The sequence below is a fragment of the Microtus pennsylvanicus genome, chromosome 2 (genome assembly GCF_037038515.1).
Source record: "Microtus pennsylvanicus isolate mMicPen1 chromosome 2, mMicPen1.hap1, whole genome shotgun sequence".
NCBI classification, from domain to species: Eukaryota; Metazoa; Chordata; class Mammalia; order Rodentia; family Cricetidae; genus Microtus; species Microtus pennsylvanicus.
The window spans coordinates 147,164,275-147,186,610 of record NC_134580.1 but is presented as its reverse complement, the minus strand read 5'-3'; the positions used below and the strand labels follow the sequence as shown (position 1 = coordinate 147,186,610).

Sequence of the window (22,336 nt, the reverse complement as noted above, 5' to 3'; positions counted from 1 at the left end):
AAATCCAGCTATCACGTGAGCCATCACCAGTTTACTAGAAGAAGAAAAGAAGCTTGCAACACCTCAGGTCTGTGGGATGGAATTGAATAAAAAGATTATTCTGTCAGAATAGCAGATGATTCGAGAACTCTCTCCTGACTGAATCACCATCATTAAAAACCCATAATTAAAGTTAGACTCCGTATTGGAATGAATCATGTGGAACCAGGTGTATGCAGATAGCACAGAGAAACCAAGTGTGCACGGGAACAGGATGTCTGCACCTGCTCCAGAGCCTGGCCGACCCCAGGCCCAGAGACCTGCATTAGGAGGCCCTTGTGCAGGGACTGTGGAGGACTGGAGAAAGGGGGAACAGTAATGGCTCCCAGGGCTACTGGGACCTGCCATCCTAACAAAGGGGAAGCCGGGCAGAGGTGGCACACGCCTTTAATCCCAGCCCTTGGGAGGCAGAGGCAGGCAGATCTCTGTAAATTCGAGGTCAGCCTGGTCAACAGAGTGGCTTCCGAGACAGCCAGGACTGTTTTACAGAGTAAACCCTATCTCGAAAAATCAGTGAATCATCAAACAAAGAAACAAACCCCAAACCAAAATGGTGTGTGTGTGTGGGGGGGGGGAAAGGATCTCACGTGGGGGCTCTTTGTTCAGAATAGTCTTTATTATTTGGATACAGTGCCAACACTTGGCTTATCTCTCACACTTTGATAAAAGTCCCATTCACTCAGAGTCCTCCTCTCCCCATATCTCATATATTGTGACGTTATTGAGCGGGTCCATGGATATCTCTGCCTGTCTGGAGCTACTGCTGGCTGCCATGGAGACTTTAAGATTCCGCACCTTGGACACAAATTTCACCAGTTCTATCTCGAGCTGGGTTAAAGTATTGAAAGTAAAATCTTTGCTGGGGGATTGATTTTTCTTCGGTGGAGAGCGAAATTGACAGCTTCGAAGGCCAGTAGGATTCTGTTCCTGTCGAGAGAGAAGTGGGAGAAGTGAGGGTGAATGATCCCAGTGGCCCCAATGGCTCTTACACCGCTCACCTAAGAGGAAACACAACGGCAAACCTAGTCTGGATGTTTGCAAACTCTGACCAAATTGGCCTGCCACTTGTTTGTGTAAATAAAGTTTTATTGGCATACAACCAAGCTCAGTTATTTGCACACCAGCTATGGTTGTTGTCAGGCTCAAGTGGCAGAGACAATATGGCTGCCACTGAGACGATGTGGCCTGCAGAGCTGAACATGATTTCCAGCTGCCCCTTGATAGGCAGCCTCTGCTCTAGCCAGAATGTCATGTGTTGTATATAGTAGACGCATGTATGGGCATACATGTACACGGGTTCATGCGTGTGGAAGGTGGCTGTCTTCCTCTACCACTTCTTTATTTCCTAAGAAAAGGTCTCTCACTGAATCTGGAACTCCAGAATTCTGCTAGGCTTGCTGTCTAACAGGGTCCTTCTGTCCCTGCCTTCCTCCCCAGCTCTAGGTTTACAGATGTGTGCCCCATGCCTGACTTTTATGTGGGTGCTGTGGATTGAACTCGGGTCCTCAAGGTTGCAGGGCAAGCTCTTTTCAGACTGAGCCATCTCCCAGCCCCTGGCCAGTGTCTTGAGATGTTGGCCTCATCTAGGGCTGAATCGGTCCCTCTGATCCCCGAAGAGCTGCTGAGATACTGTGGGAAACATGGGTCACTACTCTATCCTAGTTCGGGCCTCGAATTTCCTTCACTTGAAATAAAATTTCCTTTGGGTCAGAAATTTGTGATGCATCAAAAGCAATGCGCATGAAACACGCAGGGCGTGTGTCTGAGAGTCGGGCTCTGTAAGCAGGGCTGATGCAACACACACCATGAGAGAACAAATAAAACTTCACAGAAACCCTGTGAGCTGTGTAGTAGGCCATCTCAAACTGTCCCATCCTCTGTGGATGTGGTGACTACTATCGTCATCGAGGAAGCAGATTCACCTAGCTGTCCCCAAGGGACAGAACCTGCGTTCCTGAGACCCACGGCTGTGGCGTGACCACAGCACCCATTTACCTTATCCTTCTCGCTGTCTCCTCGAAATTTCAGCACCACATATACCATAACGACGAAGAAAAGCCAGAGCCATTTGCTCCCAAGCCAGCTTTGGGAGTGCTCTGGAAGATTCTGTCTAACCCGGAAATGTCCTCCACAAGGCACCTTCCCTGGGCTTTCTTTGGCTTTCTCCCTCAGCGGAGAAAATATGAAGGCGCAGGTGCAAGAGATGCACAGAGGCAGAAACAGGAACCATCTTAGCGTCCGCATGGTGAGCAGAGGCTGGGCGGAAAACAGATCATGGTGGGCCTGTCTGCTGTGGTGCCAGAGAGACTGGGCACCTAGTGTTGGGCCCTGGTGATGTCACAGAGCTGAGCAACCCGGCCATTGTGATGCCTTCAGCTTGAGAAGACTGAGGTTCATGGCAAGTAACCTGCCTGGCGGGACTTCCAGGGAGGAGAAACTTCTAGAAGACAAGGAAGCTGTCTCCTTGCCAGAATGTTTTTTTTTCTTCCTGAGCTTGGCACACTGTTAGGAGAGACCATCATCTATTTTTTGTTACGTTTGATCCAGATATTGTGGTGAGCAGCGGATACAATGTGCCCCACGGAGCTGGGTCCAGTAAGAAACAATAACTAGCCGCAACTGCTGGTTAGGGGTCATGGGTTTTTCCTTTGGCCTGCACCATCGGCATTACGACTGTCACCCAAGGGGCTGGGAGATGGCTCAGTGGTGAAGTGTTTGCTACATCACCATAAGGGCCCAGTTTAGCACCCAGATAAGAAAGCTGGGTGCCGGGGTGCACTTACCATTGCAGGGCTGGGGAGGCAGGGACAGGCCAAGGTGGGCTTGCTGGCCACCCAGTCTAAGTGCTTGCGGAGTTCTGGGCCAGTGAGAGATGATCCAAGTGGACCACATCTGAGGGACAGTACCCAAGGCTGACCTCTGGCCTCCATGTACTCATATATGCGTCTGTGTGTGCGCATGTGCACGCACACACACACACACACACACACACACACACACACACGCACACACGCACACACGGTGACTTTCTGCTCACACTCTCGCTGTCTCCAACCATGACACAGGTTCTACAGACTCATCTGTCAAGGGGCCAGTGGCTAAGTGAGCCACAGGGACATTCCCCTAGGGCCCAGCTTTGGCTTCTGTGGGGCTCCTACCAGTTCAGGTTTGGAGAGATGCAGGCCCTATTGCTGGGTTAGGAACTAGGCTGCATGCTCCCCGGAGCTCCTATCATTATAGCTACAAGAGTCTCCAGGAGTAGATGGCCCTGGCGCTTACGGCTGTGGGCCAGGGGTTCAGTGCTGCCTGTTTGGAGGCTCTGCCTTGGCAAGCCCTGAAAAACTGCTATGGTGAAGGTTTTGCAGGGGTGAGGTGTTCATGTCTGCAGGGCCTGCTTTTGAAGTCAGCTCTGGCATTTGGTAGCTGTTTGGTGATACTGTGTGGAAAGACAGGCTTGATTTGCACCAGATGGGCTCCATACGACACAGCTCACCACAGCTGGCACGATGGATTTCAGCTATCTGGAAACCTTGAGGAATCCCAGAATTCCCTTTCCCTCACTGTGTTCACAGGACCAGGGGAAGGCCAGGCAGGCAGCAAAGGTCCTGGACTCGGGTGGTGGGTGGAGCTGAGGGTGGAGCTCAGCTCCAGGGTCCCAGAGAGGGGCTGGCTCTTCAGTCTGGTGCAGCAGGGCTTCTCACACGGAAGCTCAACAAGCTGCTCATCTGCCCTCAGGGAGGCCATGTCTGTCCTAACCACACAGGTTGGGATAGGACCTCAAGGGTCCCCCCTGGGGCAGGACAAGGGAGGAGCCATAGAACCCAGGAAGAAATCCGTGGAAAGTTCCGAGGCTAGAGGCCTGGAGACACCAAAGTTTCAAGGCTGAGAAATGTGAAAGTGGTTTTCAAAAGTCATCAAACAGCTTAAAGGCTGTTATTAATAAAACAGGCATAAGGGGCTGTTTTCTTTGTAAAGATACAATAAGAGAAAATAAGAGAAAAATGTTACTTCAATGACACTGCTTCCTCTTTTTTATCAAAAGCCCACTTTTGATAAAAAACAAAAACAAACAAAAAACCCTAGTCAAATGATGAGAATGTTATGAGAATTGTTTCAAAAAAGATTTATTAATTATGCATACAGTGTTCTGCCTGCATGTATGTCCGCAAGGCCAGAAGAGGGCACCAGATCTCATAGATGGTTATGAGCTATCATGTGGTTGTTGGGAATTGAACTCAGGACCACTGGGAGAGTGGCCAGTGCTCTTAAGCTCCGAGCCATCTCTCCAGCCCTGTTATGAGAATTTAACAGAAAAATAACCCTCTAAAATAGTTTTTCACTGTACTACAAATAATTCAGAGAAATGAAACAGCTAATTCAGCTTTGTTTGGGAAAAGCACACAATAAAAATTCATTATTTTTTAAGACATGGTATCATGTATTCCAGGCTTGCATAAAACTTGCTAGGGATAGCCTCGAACTTCTTATCCACCTGCCTGCACCTCCCAAATGCTGGGATGACAGGTGCCTGTCAGACCTAGATTATGAGGTGCTGGGGATGGACCCCAGGGCTTTGCGTGTGCCCAGCAGACACTCATGAGCCACATGCTCAGTCCAGGTTAATTCTCAGTGAAAACCTCATGTTAGATATGTGTTGTAATCCAGCACTTGGAAAGCTGAGTCCGGAAGACCATCAGTGTGAGGTCAGTCAGCTCAGATCTAAGGTGAGGGCCTCTCTCAAAAACAAAATCCAAAACCTCCCAAGTATTTCTACAATCTTTAGTTTGGTTTCTAAGTATGAAGGTCACACGTCCCAGGTTCTCTTCGACAATGTCCATTTCACAGCCTATCCTGTTTGCCCACATTTACATCCTCCTAACACTGTCCCAGATTGAACCTCAAGTGTCCTCCCGGCCAGGGGGCAGTGGGGCAGGTAGGTGCTAGTCTTTGTGTTCTTTCCTAAGGCAAGATCTTGCTAAGTAACCTAGGCCAGCTTTGACATCTCAGTGACCTTCCTGCCTCAGCCTGGGGGCTTCCATTACAGAGTGCTACCATGCTTGGTTTGGGAGCAGGGGCTTTAGTGTTTCTGTAGTTTGCACGCCTGCAGGCGTACAGCATACAGGGGGAACCCCACATCATACCTGAGGCCCAAGGCTGACACTGGGCATCTTAGCTGCACTGCATTCTGGTTACCGAGACAGGTTCTCCCTCAACCCTGAGCCTGTGGGCACCTTGCCTGTGGGCCCATCTCTGCCATACAAGGGCTGGGACCACAGGCCAAGGTGCTCACCTGCTTAAGGTTCTGGGGATCCAAACTTTGCCCAAGTGTGCGTGGCAAGTGCTTATCTTCTGAGTGAGCCATCTGCCCAGCACAGGCACAGTTCTGTCCTGCTCCAACTACAACTGTGAAGGTGGAAAAGGTGTCAGTCCCGTCTGCCCCTGTCACTCTGATGGCTGTCATTTTCTTACCGAGATAGAAGAGGAAGAGAGAGGAGAAAGGAGACGAGAGGAAAGGGCTTTATCGTGTACTATTCAGTCAGGTGTCTGGATTCTTCTTTGATGTCCTCGTATCAGAAGAAGCCACCAGGAGCAAGGGCTGACAGCTGGAAGTCTGTCCTAAGCTAAACTCAGTGTCATTACTTCCTTGACCAATCACAATTTTAGAAAATGAGCCGACTTCAATGTAATGAGCAGAGTTGCCAGGCCAAGCAAGAGGTACAGCCTGCGGGGAGGCTGTGGTTACGCTGCAAGGCTCCTCGCCCTCCCTGGGACCCACACAGCTCGTGGTGAGTGACCACACAGGTAGAAGATCGGAGAGGACAGCTTTATAACATGGTGCCACATCAGGCAGCGAGGCACAGGCCACAGGGGAGGAGCCCTGCGGGGAGGGGTTGTGGTCCTGCTTTAGAAGCAGTAGGATGTGTGGGTGACCCAGTGGGCAGACTCTTCCTTGGAGCGCTTGGCAGAGCTGTGGCTTGTGAAGATGGACTTGTAGGTTTCGGATTCGTCACTGTTCGCAATGGACCTCTTCAGGGCCCCGCATGGGGCTTTCCCAGCTTTCCCGTTAGTTGCTAGAAAACAAAGACAAAATCTGTAAGGCTGGGACTAAAGATCACTCTAACATCAACTTTTTTGTTTTGTTTTTATTTTATGAGACACGGTTTCTCTGTATAGCCCTGGCTGTCCTGGAACTTACTCTGTAGACCAGGTTGGCATTGAACTCACAGAGATTCTCTGCCTCCCGATTAAAGGTGTGCACCACAACCACCGGGCCAAACATTGAACTTTTAAAGGGAACAAGTCATGCATCCCATTTCCCCAGTCTCCCAGCATTTTGCTGCTACATGGAAAGAAAAGCTGAAGCATAGGGACAGAGTCTCATGCAGCCCAGGACATCTTCAAACTCAATGCGAAGCCAAGACTTGATGGAGAAAGGTCATTGGCTAATAAAGGAACTGCCTTGGCCCATTTCATTGGTTAGAAGATAGGTGGGAGGAGTAGACAGAACAAAACGCTGGGAGGAAGAGGAAGTGAGCTCAGATTCCACAGCTCTCCCCTCCAGAGCAGACGCCTCAGAGAGACGCCATGCTCCCCACTCCAGGGAAGATGCACGCTATGAAGCTCCGACCCAGGATGGACTTAGGCTAGAATCTTCCCGGTAAGACCGGTGCTATACAGATGATAAGAAATGGGCTAGTCCAGGTGCGAGAGTTAGCCTAGAAGAGGCTAGATAGGAATGGGCCAAAGCAGTGTTTAAATGAATATAGTTTGTGTGTTGTTATTTTGGGGCAAAAGCTAGCCAAGCAGGCGGCTGGGGTGTTGGGGACACAGCCCCGCCGCTCTTATTACTACAAATGACGCCCAGACGTGTGGCTAACTGAGTCCACTGAAAGCCTGAGAAAGCTTGGGAAAGAGTAAAGCGTGTTTTCTTGATAATGACAATTTCTCGGGTCTACTCTGCTTGCCAGAAGCAAGCAAGCGCCTCATCTAAGAGAGGCTTCCTGACTCAGCTTCAGCTGCAAAGCCTGCAGCTCATTAAGAGGTCCTGCCACGAAACACTTAAACGGTGTTGACGAAAAGCTGAACACATGCTTTTCGGTTTTCAGTCGTAGCAGGAAAAAAGCTGTGCCGTTTAAAAATGCCGGCTTTCTGGGCCATCCTGCCAGGGCAAACTCTGACTGTTTGAAGCAGGAGGGCCGGCTACAGAGAGAGGACTTGAGTGCTGTCTGTTGTAGCTCGCTGGCTAGCAGGGACCTTGAAACGCCATAGAGGTGTGGCTATAAACATGGCTACAGCCAGAACCTCAGCCATGAGGCTGGAAAGCTAAGGATCCAGCCGTCAAAGCCACGGCTTTAGTCCTACTGATATTGCTTGGTACATTAAAGACTCATGTGGTCAGAAAAACAGAGATACAGTAAAGAGAACGTCAAAGAGAAAGAAAAATTTTAAATGATTTACAGTGTTAAAATATATGCAGACTAAAAGTTAAAATTCTTAAAGTAAATCTCTGTGACTTCAAGGTGTGGTAGCACACGCCTTTAATCCCAGTGCCTAAAAGGCAGAGACAAACAGATCTCTGTGAGTTCAAGGTGTAGTAGCAAACACCTTTAATCCCAATGCCTGAGAGGCAGAGACAGGCGGATCTCTGAGAGTTCAAAGACAGCCTGGTCTACAGGGTTATTCCAGGTCAAAGATACACGCTCAAAAAGCAAAAAGTTAACCTAGGAATGTCACAGCTTAGATTCTTAAGCGCCTAGTGATTTAAAGGTGCAAATCAAAAGTGCTCCTGGATAGTAAAAAATTGCAGATTCACAATAGGACAGATTCAGACCACTAAATGAGTCACACTGTTGGACGAATGTACGTAGGCTTGGGAGACAGAAGAAAAAGAATATAGAAAATAAAGTTAATGTTAAAAAAAAAAAGGTAAAGTCTTTAAAGAGACAAAGTACCGATAGTTATAGATTAAGAGAAATAAAGAAAAATAAGCCACGTAAAAATGGAAAATTCACAGAAAGTCTGGATTCTTTGTATTATTGTGTTTTCTTTAAAATTTTTGACTGTGAAGGAGCTAAGTACAGAGAGACATTTCATTATATGGGCTGCCAAGTGTAACCAGAACGGATATCATGAGGGTATGACTTCAGAATTTGGGTCTAAGGATATGATGCTTTGGAGAGAGTCTTCTTTTGTTTTCACAGAGGATCAGACCCTGTGGATTGCATTTATCCCGATTTGGTATGATGGACCACGCCCTCCTGAAGGGTTGTTGTGAACATCTTCAGAAAATTGCTTCGCTCAACTGCCAACTGAGATGAAACTAGCACACAGGTTATACCATGAAAGACCTAATTAACGACGCCCCCATTCAGCAGGAAGCAGTTTGGAGAGAAAAAACTGCGCCCATGTTCCCAAATACGGTTTATAAACGTTCTTTTACATTTAAAGGGGGATATGATATAGACATGAATAATTTGCATTAGTATAGATTTTGCTTTATTGATAGAGATTTACGGTCAATTTTGTTATATGTATAAGTGTTTCTGATTTTGATTAAGGTATTGTGATTGTGTAATTCATTTAAATATGTACTGTATAATTAAGAAATATAGGTTGTTAATGGATAATCATCGATAATAGTAAAGCTTGTAGTCATGTCAGTCAGATTTTCTAGATATATAGAGATATATTTTAGATAGACATTCTTCATGTCTTTCAAAGATTACAGAATAGGACATTTAATGTTTTTATAACTGAGGACTTTTCATGACAATGAGACAATCTGCTCCTGGCAGCACCAATCTACTTCAGGAAGAAGATGGGCATCGAAGAGGCACCTTATGGAGTTTGATAGCCATTTGGGCAAGAAACTGCTCTTGCCTGGACTATTGCATAAACTGGACACAGAGAACCCGCAGAGAGAGGACTGCTGAACTTGCCTAAAGGTGAGATGATCATTTGGGGTTCCTGATTCATGAAGGAGTCTGCGAGACATTCTGCAGGACACAACAGATGGTGACTGAACTGACTTTGAATTTTCCTGCTTTATGGAAATGTCTGCTGGATACCATGGGCCTGAAGGTTGAAGATGGATGCCCCAACGGTACAGAGGAACTTTGGGTGACTGTCCAGGCAGCGAGATGTCTCTGTCATTTCTAGAGTTTTAAAAGTTGCTTTTTTCTTGTTTGCTTAGGTAGTATTGTATCTTTCTGGAGTCTTTGATGGAGTTAAGAATAGTTAGTTATAGTTAGAGTTTTCCTTAGTTATGATAAAGATTTTTGTAACTTTTACTTGATAACTGTTTCGTTATATGTAATTTTGCTATGTTAAAGTTAAAGCCTTCCTTTTTTTTTGTTTAAACCGAAAAAGGGGAAATGATGGAGGAAGGTCATTGGCTAATAAAGGAACTGCCTTGGCCCATTTCATTGGTTAGAAGATAGGTGGGAGGAGTAGACAGAACAAAACGCTGGGAGGAAGAGGAAGTGAGCTCAGATTCCACAGCTCTCCTCTCCAGAGCAGACGCCTCAGAGAGACGCCATGCTCCCCGCTCCAGGGAAGATGCACGCTATGAAGCTCCGACCCAGGATGGACTTAGGCTAGAATCTTCCCGGTAAGACCAGTGCTATACAGATGATATTTATTAGCCAATGACCTTCCTCCATCAAAGACTGCCTTGAGTTCTGACCCTCTGGCCCCCATCTCCTGAGGGCGAGATTATGAGAATGAGTTGCCATGCCGTTTTACACAGTGCTGCTAAGAGAGCCCAGGGCTTTGTGCACATTCCACAAGCGCTCTACCAACTGAGCTACATTCCCTGCCCACGATAGAGTGTTGAAAGAAGGAGACACTTGTTCTTCCCGGCTGCCCAGACCTGAAATAATCACACAGAAACTGTATTAATTAAAACACTGCTTGGCCCATTAGCTCTAACTCTTTATTGACTAATTCTTAGATCTAACTTAACCCATTTTTAGTAATCTGTGCATCACCACGAGGTCATGGCCTACCAGTAAAATTTTAGCATGTCTATCTCCTGCGGTGGATTGATGGCGTCTCTCTGACTCTGCCTTCTTCCTCCTAGCATTTTGTCTAGTTTTTCCCGCCTACCTAAGTTCTTCTCTATCAATAGACCAAGGCAGTTTCTTTATTCATTAACCAATAAAAGCAACACACAGACAGAAGGACCTCCCACACCAATATAGTAAATAAATTTAATTATTTTAGAATCTCACTACATAGCCCTGGCTGACTCAGAATTCACTATGTAGACCAGTCTGGCCTTGAACTTGGGGTCATTCTCCCGACTCTGCCTCCCAAGCAGTCCCACGCTAACATGTCTGGCTTAAAGCACAGACTCTCGATAGTCTCTCCTGCAAGCTCGACAGAGCCCTAACCCTCAAGGCCTTGCTAACACTGTGTGCTGGCACCAAGCAGTCCCCAGCTCCTCAGCACTCAGGCTGAGTCCTCTCAGGTGGTACTGCACAAAGACAGAGGGGACCAGGAATGTCAGTGGCCTGTACTGATAGAAGGCCAGGATGGGCCCCGCTGGCCACTGTTTATGTGGGACATCTCACTGCCTTTTATCTGACAACCCTGCGCTTTTCTTCTTGTAAAATAACTGTGATCTTAGTTTTCTTTGCGGTGCTGGGCAATGAACCCAGGACCTCATCCATCCTAAACAGGTTCTCCACTGAGCTCAGCATCCATGTGAAACAGGTTCTCCACCATTGAGCTCAGCATCCATCCTAAACAGGTTCTCCACCATTGAGCTCAGCATCCATCCTAAACAGGTTCTCCACCACAGAGCTCAAACTTTTTATCTTCCTGCCTCACCTCCTGAGTAGCTAGAACCACAGGCCTGTGCCACCAGACACAGCATAAATATTTATTTTCCTTTTTTTGCTTTCCCTTTTTCACTTTATGTGTTTGTGTATGTGTACGTGTGAATCTATGCCATATACATACATGTGCCTGTGGAGACCAGGAGAGGGTGTCAGATCTGGAGATGGAGTGATAAGTGGTTGTTAGCTGTCAGATATGGGTGCTGGGAACAGAATTCAGGTCCTCCACAAGAACAGTACTGGCTCTTAACTGCTGAAACAGCTTTCCAGCCCTTTTTTCTTTTTGAGATAATCTAGCTGGGCGGTGGTGGAGCACACCCATAATCCCAGCACTTGGGAGACAGAGGCAGGCAGATCTGAGTTTGAGGCCAGCCTGGTCTACAAAGGGAGTTCCAGGACAGCCAGGGATACACAGAAAAACCCTGTGTTGAAAAACCAGAAGAGAGAGAGAGAGAGAAGAGAGAGAGAGAAGAGAGACAGACAGACAGACAGACAGACAGACAGACAGACAGACACACACACACACACACACACACACACACACAGAGAGAGAGAGAGAAAGAGATAGACTAAGCGCATAGCCCTGGCTGGCCTGGAACTCACCACATAACCTGGGCTGGGCTGGCCCTGGGGTTGACCCTGCCTCTGCCACCAGCCTGTTGTAAAGACACTGAGTTTTGGAGCAGTTCTTGCACTTGGCCAGGAGGCAGGTGGAGAGAGGACATTTCTATGATGGAACACAGGGATGAGGGAGCCTAGGAAGGTTCTGAGCGCCCGGAGCCCTCCACACAGCGTGTCTCTATGTGGCTGCCTGCTGTGATACTATAACCTCGCTCAGCAGTAAGAAAAAGGATTTGTGTCCAGAATCTTTAGGGCCAGCAGGGCTCCAGGCTGGAACGTGAGGCTACATTTTAATTCAGAGGACACAGGAAACCCCCTATAAATTACTGGGAAAAGCCAAAGTTTTCTCATCCCTTGGCTCTGGCTTCCCAACTTTCTCAGGTCTTTGCTGGCTCAGTAAGACCCACCTGTGTCCCTGGAAGTCAAGTTGTTTTTCTTCTCTCTATGATCGGGGTCCGCCTCTTCAGGCTTGCCAGCCTTCACTTTGGATGGTCCTGCAGAGTCTATAAAAGACAAAGTCAGCAAAACAAACCTTGAGTCAAAGCAGAACTAGGCCCTGGTGACATGGGACACAGCCCACACCCCAATCTCTTTGCATCTTACCATCTGCAACACCCGCCTTGGAGACACACTCGGCTGTCTTCGGTTTCTTTGTTCTCTGTAAGAAGAGAGAAGCTACTAAAGGCTGTGGTGGTTTCAATTAGGACACCCTCCAGAGGCTCGGGTTCTGAACACTTGTTCCTCGATAGGTGATGTGTTTGGGAGTTTATGGAACCTTCAGAAGTGGGGGTATATGAGTGGGGGTGAGCTTTGAGGGTATACAGCTTCACCCCACTTCCAGTTCACTCTGCTTCTAAGTATGAATGAAGGCTCAGCTTCCCGCTTTGCTGGCATGCCTGGAGCAAGCAGCCAAAGCTCCCACTAGGACGGACTCTCCCTCTGGAACTGTGAGCCACAATAAACCCTTTCTTCTGTAAGTTGCCTTTGGCCATGGTGCTTTAGCACAGTGATAGAACAGTGTCTAAGACAGAGGGTATGCTCAGATGGAGTGGACCACAGAGGCAGCGGGCCTGCCTGAGGCAGGCCCAGGGTCCTCTTTGATGGCCTGACACATCTCTCTCAGGATTAGAGAGCTGCTGATCGGTTCCAGCTCTATTGTCTCACACTTTTAAATGAAAACAATACATTTCAATGAGGAGTCAATGTCCGACATTGGGGATGGCACTCACTGGCACAGCACCAACCCGGTGCTCGTGAGGTCCTGAGTTTGATCCTCAACACCACACCACACACACAAAAGGCTGATATTTCCAGTGACCATCGTACACAAAAGGGCAGTTAAACAGCAACATAAACTCTACATGCATGAACATATACAGAATCCTATTTACTCTGGGAACGCAGTTTCAAAGCTGTGAAACTGTGATGTTTGTTTAGCTATGAGGCTTGGGAGCTCATACAGAGGAATGTTAGCTGATTTAAACTAGATTACTCTTGTTAGATTTTAGATGCTGGATTAGTACAATAGTTATTGGCCAATCCTCAAAAGGCTGACCATTGTGCAATGACACTCAATTGCACAAATGACTAGGACTGTTCATAATTTTCTTTAAAATGTCATTTCCATAAAAACCCAAAAAGGGCTCCAAGAGGCACAGCCAAGCCAGGCAGTACACCTGCTGTCTCAGCCACTGGGGAGGAGGAGATAAGAAAATCACATGTTTAAGACCAGCAAGTCCAAGGCCAGCCTGGGCATCATGAGACGCTGTCTCTAAAATAAAAAGTAAAACAAAATAATTATTTTGGAAGGCCCTCATTTCTTACATACGCTGAAACAAAGATCTTTCTTGGCGGTGGCCTTCAATGTCTGACATATACACAATATGATTCAAAGCAGAAGCACCACGCGGAAAGTGTGAGGGCTGAAGTCTCAGTGCAGAAGCACCACGCAGAAAGCTGGGCACGACTGCACACGGCCTGTAAATCAGCACTGGCGGGTAGAGACTGGGATCCTGAGAATCTGCAAGTCAGCCAGCCCAGGTGAAACGGTGGTCTTCTGGCTTAGTGAGAGATGCTGTCAAGGTCACAGAGCAGAGTGACAGAGGGAGACACCTGACATTGGGCTCCTGCTTCCGAGTGTGTGCACACACTAAGTGTCTACACACCCCAAGCACACCAAACAGAACCAGAGGCAGATGCCCAGTTCTTAGCCCTCCATTTCAGCTGAGCTGTTTCAAAGCCGGAGGCATGCAGAAACGCTGAGCCCTGACTGCAGGTAAGAATATTTGGGAAATATTTTGTATCTTGGTAGCAGTATCTAAGTGCGTTCGCAGAGGCTCTGCTGAGGAGGCTGCAGAGGGGATCTAGTCCCACTGGGCTTTGCAGGACTTGGCAGGAAGCCCTGACAGGACAGTCACCCAGGGCTCCCTGCAGCTCTCTAGCCGCTGTCTTTAGCACACAACACCCCTCTCTGCGTTTAAAGAAAGGAAAACAAAACAAAACAACAAAAAAACCCCAAATAGACCAAGGACAGCAAAAATCAAGCAAGTCTGTCCTTATGCTGTTATCTCTTGTCTGATACTCTAGGCTTTTTTATGCTCCTATGATGGCAAGTGCAGAGTAATTTAGAAAAGTAATTTACTAAATTTAAAAATTTAGTAATTTAGAATTCACACATACACACAGACACAAATGTTTGTTTTTAACCTCCATACACAGCTTAAATGACCCAGAGACCTACAGTATTCTCAGGAAGGCTGCTACCATCTTGTAAACAGTTCCACAGAGCATTTCTATGGCATCTAATTTTAGAGTTGCCCACAATTCCTAGTGTTATGGAACATTACATGCACCACTTTCTAAGACGATAAAGGAGGAAATGAGAATGGATTGGGCTCCTCCTGAGTCTGTGCCCTATGTGTGACCATCAGCCCTCTAAGCCTCACAACCGTGAAGTATCATCACATGTGAGTGATGTGATTCTGTTCTTTCTTCTACAACTAAAATGCACAAGCAAAGTTCTGCAGTCACTTCCGTCCCCGCAGTCCTAGCCCCATGGACGACACTGCCTTCCATCCCCACAGTCCTAGCCCCATGGATGACACTGCCTTCCGTCCCCTCAGTCCTAGCCCTGTGGATGACACTGCCTTCCGTCCCTGCAGTCCTAGCCCTGTGGACGACACTGCCTTCCGTCCCTGCAGCTCTAGCCCTGTGGACGACACTGCCTTCCGTCCCTGCAGCTCTAGCCCCGTGGACGACACTGCCTTCCGCCCCCGCAGTCCTAGCCCCGTGGACGACACTGCCTTCCGTCCCTGCAGTCCTAGCCCTGTGGATGACACTGCCTTCCGTCCCTGCAGTCCTAGCCCCGTGGACGACACTGCCTTCCGCCCCCGCAGTCCTAGCCCCGTGGACGACACTGCCTTCCGTCCCTGCAGTCCTAGCCCTGTGGACGACACTGCCTTCCGTCCCTGCAGTCCTAGCCCCGTTGACGACACTGCCTTCCGCCCCCGCAGTCCTAGCCCTGTGGACGACACTGCCTTCCGTCCCCGCAGTCCTAGCCCTGTGGACGACACTGCCTTCCGCCCCCGCAGTCCTAGCCCTGTGGACGACACTGCCTTCCGTCCCTGCAGTCCTAGCCCTGTGGACGACACTGCCTTCCGTCCCTGCAGTCCTAGCCCTGTGGACGACACTGCCTTCCGTCCCTGCAGTCCTAGCCCCGTGGACGACACTGCCTTCCGTCCCTGCAGTCCTAGCCCCGTGGATGACACTGCCTTCCGTCCCTGCAGTCCTAGCCCCGTGGACGACACTGCCTTCCGTCCCTGCAGCTCTAGCCCTGTGGACGACACTGCCTTCCGTCCCCTCAGTCCTAGCCCCGTGGATGACACTGCCTTCCGCCCCCGCAGTCCTAGCCCCGTGGATGACACTGGCAGCTGTAGGCCAATTTAATGCCGGCTCCCCTCCCCACCATGTTCCCACTCTCCTTACTGCTATAGTTACAACACTTCTAGCATTTGACTTCGTAGTTTTTGCTTGTTTCAGTGCTGGAGTCAAACCCATGCCTCTGTGAAGGTGTTCTACCACTGAGCCACACTCTGGCCCCTGGGTCTCCAAACTGGCCTCCAACTTTCTCTCCTGACTCTACCTTAGGAGCCATAAAATTACAGGTGTGCCACATCTGGATCCACCTTAGTAAAAACAAAGGGTAGGCCCAAGTTTTCCTTGAGCCTAATCTATAAAAAACAACAACAACAACAAAAAACCAAAAAAAAAAAAAAAAACCCTACAGCTCCAATGAATTCAACTGCTTTGCATGCCAACTTAAACAACAACAACAAAAATCCAGCACCTCCTCCCCCAAGCCTGCTAGGCTACACTGCAGGCAGAGTTCCTGGGAAGATGCTGACTTCTACTCTTGCCTTTATGATTATGAAAACAGAGTATGAGTCCCCCTATTTATTTCTTTGTACTGAGGACAGAACCTAGGGCTCAGACTCTACTACTGAGATGCACCTGCTGTCCATGTGTGTTCCTTTAAATCAGTACAGCCTTGTCCTGAGGGTTCACTAATGTTACACTCTGTGCAAGTGCTTGATGGACAGGTGTCATTTAATATCTCCCTACACCATCATGCCCTGAGCAGATGAAGGCTAATGTAGCCAAGCCCTGAATCTGTTTCTAGAGACCAGACCTCCTGGGCTGACAAAACTCAGCTATAGAACCCCCCCTTGCCCAGCCCCAGCATCTCTGCTAAGGCAGCAGAATAGCTTGCAGTGGACCCTGTGAAGCCCCCTCGTTACCTTCTCCAGCTTGGCCCGCAGCCGCCTCTCCTCCATCCTCTTCTTCAGCAACTCCACATCCTCCTTGGTGCCATTGAGCACAATGATGTCATCCTCCTGGAAGGCAGCCCCACACTGGAGGGCAGAAAGCAAGGTCAGTTTCCACGGGAGGGGAGATATCAAGAGGCCTGCTCTTCACTCAGCGCTGGCCTCCAGCCCTTGCTAGGTTCCTGCTGCATCTCTGCCTGCGCCTTAGATAAGCTGTTCTGTCTTGGCCCAGAGCAACATAGCCTGGTGGGTGCCCCACTCTGGAAGGTTCCGACATAGGTAACTGATTGGGCAGCTCATGGTGCCAGTACTGCCCACACTGGTCAGTGCGGGGCTCTGTAGCAGGACTGAGAGAAGACCCTGAGTGCAGGACCACCTGAAGTTGCTGTGCTGTGCTGCTGGGACAGTGGTCACTCTCCTACCACGCTGCTCTGTACCAACAGTACACCATGACAACAGGCCCTAGCTGAGAGCATAAGTATCTGCTTACTTCCGACACTCTTTCCAGAAACTTCTAAGTATAAGGGTTGACTCTAGACACATCAGGGCAGAACTGTGTCCAAGTACCTAACGGTGTCCTGGAGATGGGAACAGATACTTGTTAGTGTCCATGCTCAAGAACTGTAACCAAGCAAGTCACCTCCTCAGAAAAGCCACCTGCCACCACACCAGTATGTCTCCTGAGAGTGGGGTCCTAGGCCCTGAGCACAGTGCCTAGCACACGGTGGGAAGAGGAACAGCGACAGAGAGCAAAGCTCTCCCACCTGAACTGAGGCTTTTGCTCCAGCGTCTCCAGGTCCCCTTGATTAGGCTCCACCTCTCTGTCACTCAGTCCTCCTCAGGGGTGGAGGTCTAACCCCAGGACAGAGACCCTCAGTTGGCTGCTCTGTTCCTCAGGGCCACCACACAGTATGGAGACAGTCTGGCTGTAACATCTGGGAAGAGGTGCCATTGCCATCCTCTGTTAAAAAGCTAATAAACAGGGCCCTCTCCTTGAACACGACCCAAGGTCTCGGCACCTCCCAGCACACAGGACGTGTGAGTGTGTGACCTCAGTCTCCTGCACCCACAGAGGTGAGGAGTGACTGACTACAAATCCACCTTTCAGGTCAGGTCAGCTCCCTTTACAGGGCTTCCCTGAGGACTCACAGAGCCTGAGTTTGGTGCCCTTCAGAGGAACAACCCGAGGGAGGGGAAGCAACCACTGAAGTGGAGGGCTGTGGTTCTCAGCCACCAGGACAGCAGCAGCGAGGTGGGGAGGAACAGTCTCTGGGCAAGTTGTCCCTTGGGAAGTCCTGGGCCAGAATCCCTTCGTGGGGGAGGGAGGCCTTTTCCTTGGAGAGGGAGTGGAAAGGGATCTTTCTGAACTGAGTGAGGTGGGAAGGAAGGCCCAAGGGGTGTGGAGGCGCACTCTGGCGTAAATAGCCCTCCTGAGGGCAGCAGAGTGCAGGAGGCAGGACCCTACCTCCCTGCTGGGATTTCAGCTCAAGTTTCTTTCCAAGGGCACCCGACTTCCCTGCTTTGTTTTTTGTTTTGTTTTTGTTTTGAACACCACTGGAGAGGCTGCCAATGTTTTTCCACAATGGAAAAGCTTGACCCAGAAACTTGTCAAGTAAAAAAGGATTGAACTCGAATTTCATGAGGATGCAGTTTGCAGTCAAAGAATAAGACTGTCAAGCCTTAGGGGTTCTATCGCTGTGGTAACAGCAAGGCCAGTGCAACTTGTACTCCACCCTGAGGGAAGTTAGGGCATGACCCCTACAGGCAGGAACTGAAGCAGAGGTGGTGGAGGAGGAACCTGCTCACTGATGCTCAGACTACTTTCTTCTGACACCCAGGACCACCTGCAGGGGGGGCCACAAGACCCCAGTGAACTGGGCCCTTCCAAAGTAATCATCAATCAAGACAACGCCACACAGGCTTGCCTACGGGCCAGTTTACAGTGGCATCTTCTCAAATGAGGTGTCCTCCTCCAGGCTTGTGTCAAGGTGGCAACCCAATGGGCACAGGTGGCTTAGTATCCTGAGCAGCAGACCCCAGGATCCACCAGGGGTGACTGTCACCACCAGGGGTCAGGGCAGTGTTCTCCTGACCACTCTGCATTCAAGAGGTGTAGAGAAAGAGCCCAGAACTGGAAAAGAGCTAAACCTTAAAAGCGTTTCTCTCTTTAACCAGGGTCTCACTAAGGAGCTCTGGCTACCCTTGGACTCTCTGTGTAGATCAGGCTTAGCCTCAAATTTGTGGCTATCCTCCTGGGAACTCAGGGTGACCTTCTTTGCCCATCCCTGCACCCCTGCTCTTTCTTCCATGGTGATGGCAGCAACATTCTTTGCCTAGAATCATGGCTGTGGCCTGACACTGTACATACACATACCCAACACTGATAGATTTTGATAACTAAGTCACCGACTGTTAGGAATTTGAGGCTGGAGAAATGGCTCAGAGGTTAAGGGTGCTCACTGCTCCTGCTAAAGACCCAGGCTCAGTTCCCAACACCCATAAGGTGGCTCATCACCTGTAACTTCAATTCCAGGGCACCTGACACTTCCTTCTGACCTGTGGGCACCTACATACAAGTGGTGCACATAAACTCATGCAGGCACACACATGCATAAATAATAACCCCCCTTTCTTAATGAGTTGTCTTAAGCCTATAATCCCAGCACTAAGGAGAGGGAGGCAGAACCACCATGAGTTCATGGCCAGTCTGAGACACAGTTTCTGGCCAATGCAGACCGAGCAAAACCTGCCTCAAGAGCAAAAACAAACACAAGGAAGCACCCTCTCCCTCTGAACACCTCACAAGAGCCATTCACTCACTGACGTCAGCCGCTCGGACCTCAGCTACGTAGGACTGCCCCACAGGACTATTCTGGTCTTGGGAGGGTATCTTTACACCTGACCTTGGGATGTGGGGGAGAGATTCATCCTAAGGGACAAGTAAGACAAATGAAGGCAGCACCAACCATGGCAGCAGCCAGCTCTTCTCCATGGAGGAAGATCTAGGCTACCTGTGATGGGAAGGAAGGGCATGGCTGATGCGCAGGCAGCAGAGATGGCTTGTGGGATTGATCCATGTTTTGTTATTAACACCTTTCGTTTCCTTTCCTTTCAACCCGAGACAGGCTCTCACTCTAGCCCACGGTAGTCAAGAACTACATAATTTAAGCTGGCCTGGAACTCACAGTAATTCTCCTGCCTCAGCCTTCCAAGTGCTAGAATAATAAGGCAAGAACTACCATGCTCACATCTTTTTAAATCTTGAGGAAAGGTCTCACTTGTAGCCCAGGTTAGCCTCCACCGTTATGTTGTGTGCACCATGTCTGGCTGCTCTTTCAAGATTCCTACTAGATAGAAGCAGAGCCTCAGCAGACGGGATCCGAGCCCCGCACACAGGCACAGGCTCAGCAGACGGGATCCGAGCCCGCACACAGGCACAGGCTCAGCAGACAGGATCCAAGCCCGCACACAGGCACAGCCTCAGCAGACGGGATCCGAGCCCCGCACACAGCCACAGGCTCAGCAGACGGGATCCGAGCCCTGCACACAGCCACAGGCGGTACCTCAGCAGACGGGACCCGAGCCCCGCACACAGACACAGGCTCAGCAGACAGGATCCAAGCCCGCACACAGGCACAGGCTCAGCAGACAGGATCCGAGTCCCGCACACAGGCACAGGTGGTACCTGTTCCCCCTCCTCAGGGGTAGTAGGCCTGAAGTTCATAGAGACTCTGCTAGCTCCCCCACCAAGACCTCTTTCTATAGCAGCTACGACAGCTGTTCCACAAAACACACTTGCGCTTCAGGCTGCTCCACCAGCAGGTGAGGACACCACCCACTCACGCACCCTGCCATCCAGCTTTGGAATCTAGAAACATAGGTGGGGTCAAGTCTTCGGTGCTGTTCCGTGGCTGGGTAGAAGCCTGCACCCGATGGAAGCTAGATGAACACACTACCACTGAGCCGCAGCCCAGGTACACAAGGAATTGACGACCCAAGTCCCTCCACTTATGTCAGGCCAGCAAGATGGCTCAGCAGGTAAGGACACTGGCTGCTGACCTCATGACCTGAGCATAATTCCCAGAACCCATGTAATGAAAGGAGAACTGACCTTTGCAAGTTGTCCCCTGAACTCCCCACTCAAACTTAGGGCCTATGTGCACGCGCGCGTACACACACACACAGTAATAAGTTAATTAATGAACATGAAAAAAAATAGATCTATCCAGAGTAAACCTAAATACAGACAAGTATCAGAAAAATTAGCCTCCTGTTTTAAAGAGACTGTTTTGTTGTTTGCTTCTAGTTTTGAGATAGGATCTCGCTATGTCACCTTGGCTAGCCTGGGAGAGTTCGTATGTAGCCTAGGTTAACTGGGAACTCAGAGATCCTCCTGCCTCAGTCTCCCAAGTGCAGAATGCTGGGATTAAAGTGTGTGCTACCATGCCTGGCCTTGAAGAGCATTTTAGGACCGTGCCCCCAATCTTACAAAACATCAGTCCAGCTAGCAGCTTTCCGAGTCTGAGGGTTGAATGCTCTCCCCAGTGTGATGTGTGATGCTGAGGGAGAGGGCCACTGCTTTCAGAGCACGGAGGTTGTACTCTCCTCATCTGGGCTGCAGCTCCGTCTGCAGCTTGTATTGCTGCTCTTTATTTTCTTGGCAGGTATACAATCCTGGATAATTCTCAGGGATCAGATACAGTAGCTATCTCTTCTACCAACGTGTCTGAATCAACAAGAGTATATGTCCCGAGGGATGCAAAGGCAACCCGGCCTGCCAGGAAACTCTGAGTAGAAGGAGCTGCAGCCAGAGGAGAGGTGGCTGGGCCATCACCTGCCCAGGTTCCCTCCAGAACAGGAACTGCACCTGGTGAGTGTGTCACTGACGGCGTGGGGAGGGGGCGGTGGGCAGCAGGGCAAGCAGGTGTAACTTCTGAAGGAAGCGGGGCTTTCTAGCTGCCTAGGACTGGAAGCACAGGATCAGTGATGGATGACAGGCAGGCAACACTTCCCCTCAAAAACACTCCTATGGTTTCCGGCTGTAAGCCAAAGAGAAGCAGGGTGAACTGTTTCCACAGCAAGTGAGAGATGACACTTCACAGGTGTAAAAAGCCACAGCGTATTAACCCTGACAGTTGAGTCAGCCTGGAGGCCATGGCTAAAGCCTCAGTTTTTTATTGGTGGCAGTACTGAAAGTGAACTGGTAGCTGAGCCTGTTCTGAGCAGACACCCCAGGAGCAGACCTCTGCAGACACAGCTGAACCAGTACACAGGGCTCAGGCGTAAGCACACTGTGAACTAGACACCCATATTATTGGACAGTTGGACAGTCTGTGGGTTCAAATCAGCCCAATGAACACAATACGGCTAGTGGCTTATAACTGACGTTCAGAGTGCTGGGGACACTGTCCTGAGCCCAGGGACAATAAAGACGACAGAAGAGAACCTGCCCTGCTGTGGCTACGGGGACTTGAGTCACTATGCTCAGAAAGTAGCTCTGAGGGAACTCTGTCACACTGGGTCTGGGACCAACCAATACCAGCCTGGCATGGCAACCACTCAGTCTGTGGAGAAGGAGAAGGGACACTCAGCTAGCCTGGCTCCCCAGTGCCTCCTCAGCCTTAAGGTGGAACACCTGGCACTCACTGTGAGACGTGAAACATGAGCTGGGCTTTGACAGTAAAGCTTGCGGAAACCCTCTGAATGGATCACATGGATGTGACTAAACAGCAACAGTGAACAGGCTTGTGCTGAAACAGTGGCATCTGAACCGTGACACAGTCAGCTCCAGTGTCGGCTGGCTGAGGACAAGGGGAAAGGGAGGAAGAAAAACTTAGCTTGCTTTTGTTCACCTATAAAAGGCCAGGGAGTACGCTGCTGTCTTCACTAATTATATAAATGGCTGAAGAACAGTCCCTGGGGCTTGACTACAGCTAAGGCTTATGGGGGCACACCTATCCATGCAGGCAGCGGAGAACCAAGCAGTCCCTGAGCCTTCTCCCTGGCAAACCT

At 49.5% G+C, this 22,336-nt stretch overlaps 2 protein-coding genes across 2 annotated transcripts in view; both read right to left on the bottom strand.

The window, feature by feature from the left end:
* Positions 1–714: 714 nt before the first annotated feature.
* LOC142845191 (protein FAM209-like) lies at positions 715–2,283 on the bottom strand. The gene is made up of 2 exons (XM_075963949.1): positions 2,035–2,283; positions 715–966 (listed from the first exon to the last, which is right to left on the bottom strand). Exons 1-2 carry the CDS (start codon positions 2,281–2,283, stop codon positions 715–717), a joined length of 501 nt encoding a protein of 166 aa, XP_075820064.1.
* Positions 2,284–5,844: 3,561 nt separating this feature from the next.
* Positions 5,845–22,336, bottom strand: part of Rtf2 (replication termination factor 2) — a 32,499-nt gene continuing 16,007 nt past the window's right edge. Inside the window, exons 6-9 of the mRNA XM_075963213.1 lie at positions 16,298–16,411; positions 12,105–12,159; positions 11,909–12,004; positions 5,845–6,110 (exon numbers count right to left, since the gene is read on the bottom strand). Of these exons, the coding sequence (XP_075819328.1) occupies positions 5,944–6,110; positions 11,909–12,004; positions 12,105–12,159; positions 16,298–16,411 (432 nt within the window). The 3' untranslated portion in view covers positions 5,845–5,943. The remainder of the gene's footprint in view (positions 6,111–11,908; positions 12,005–12,104; positions 12,160–16,297; positions 16,412–22,336) is intronic.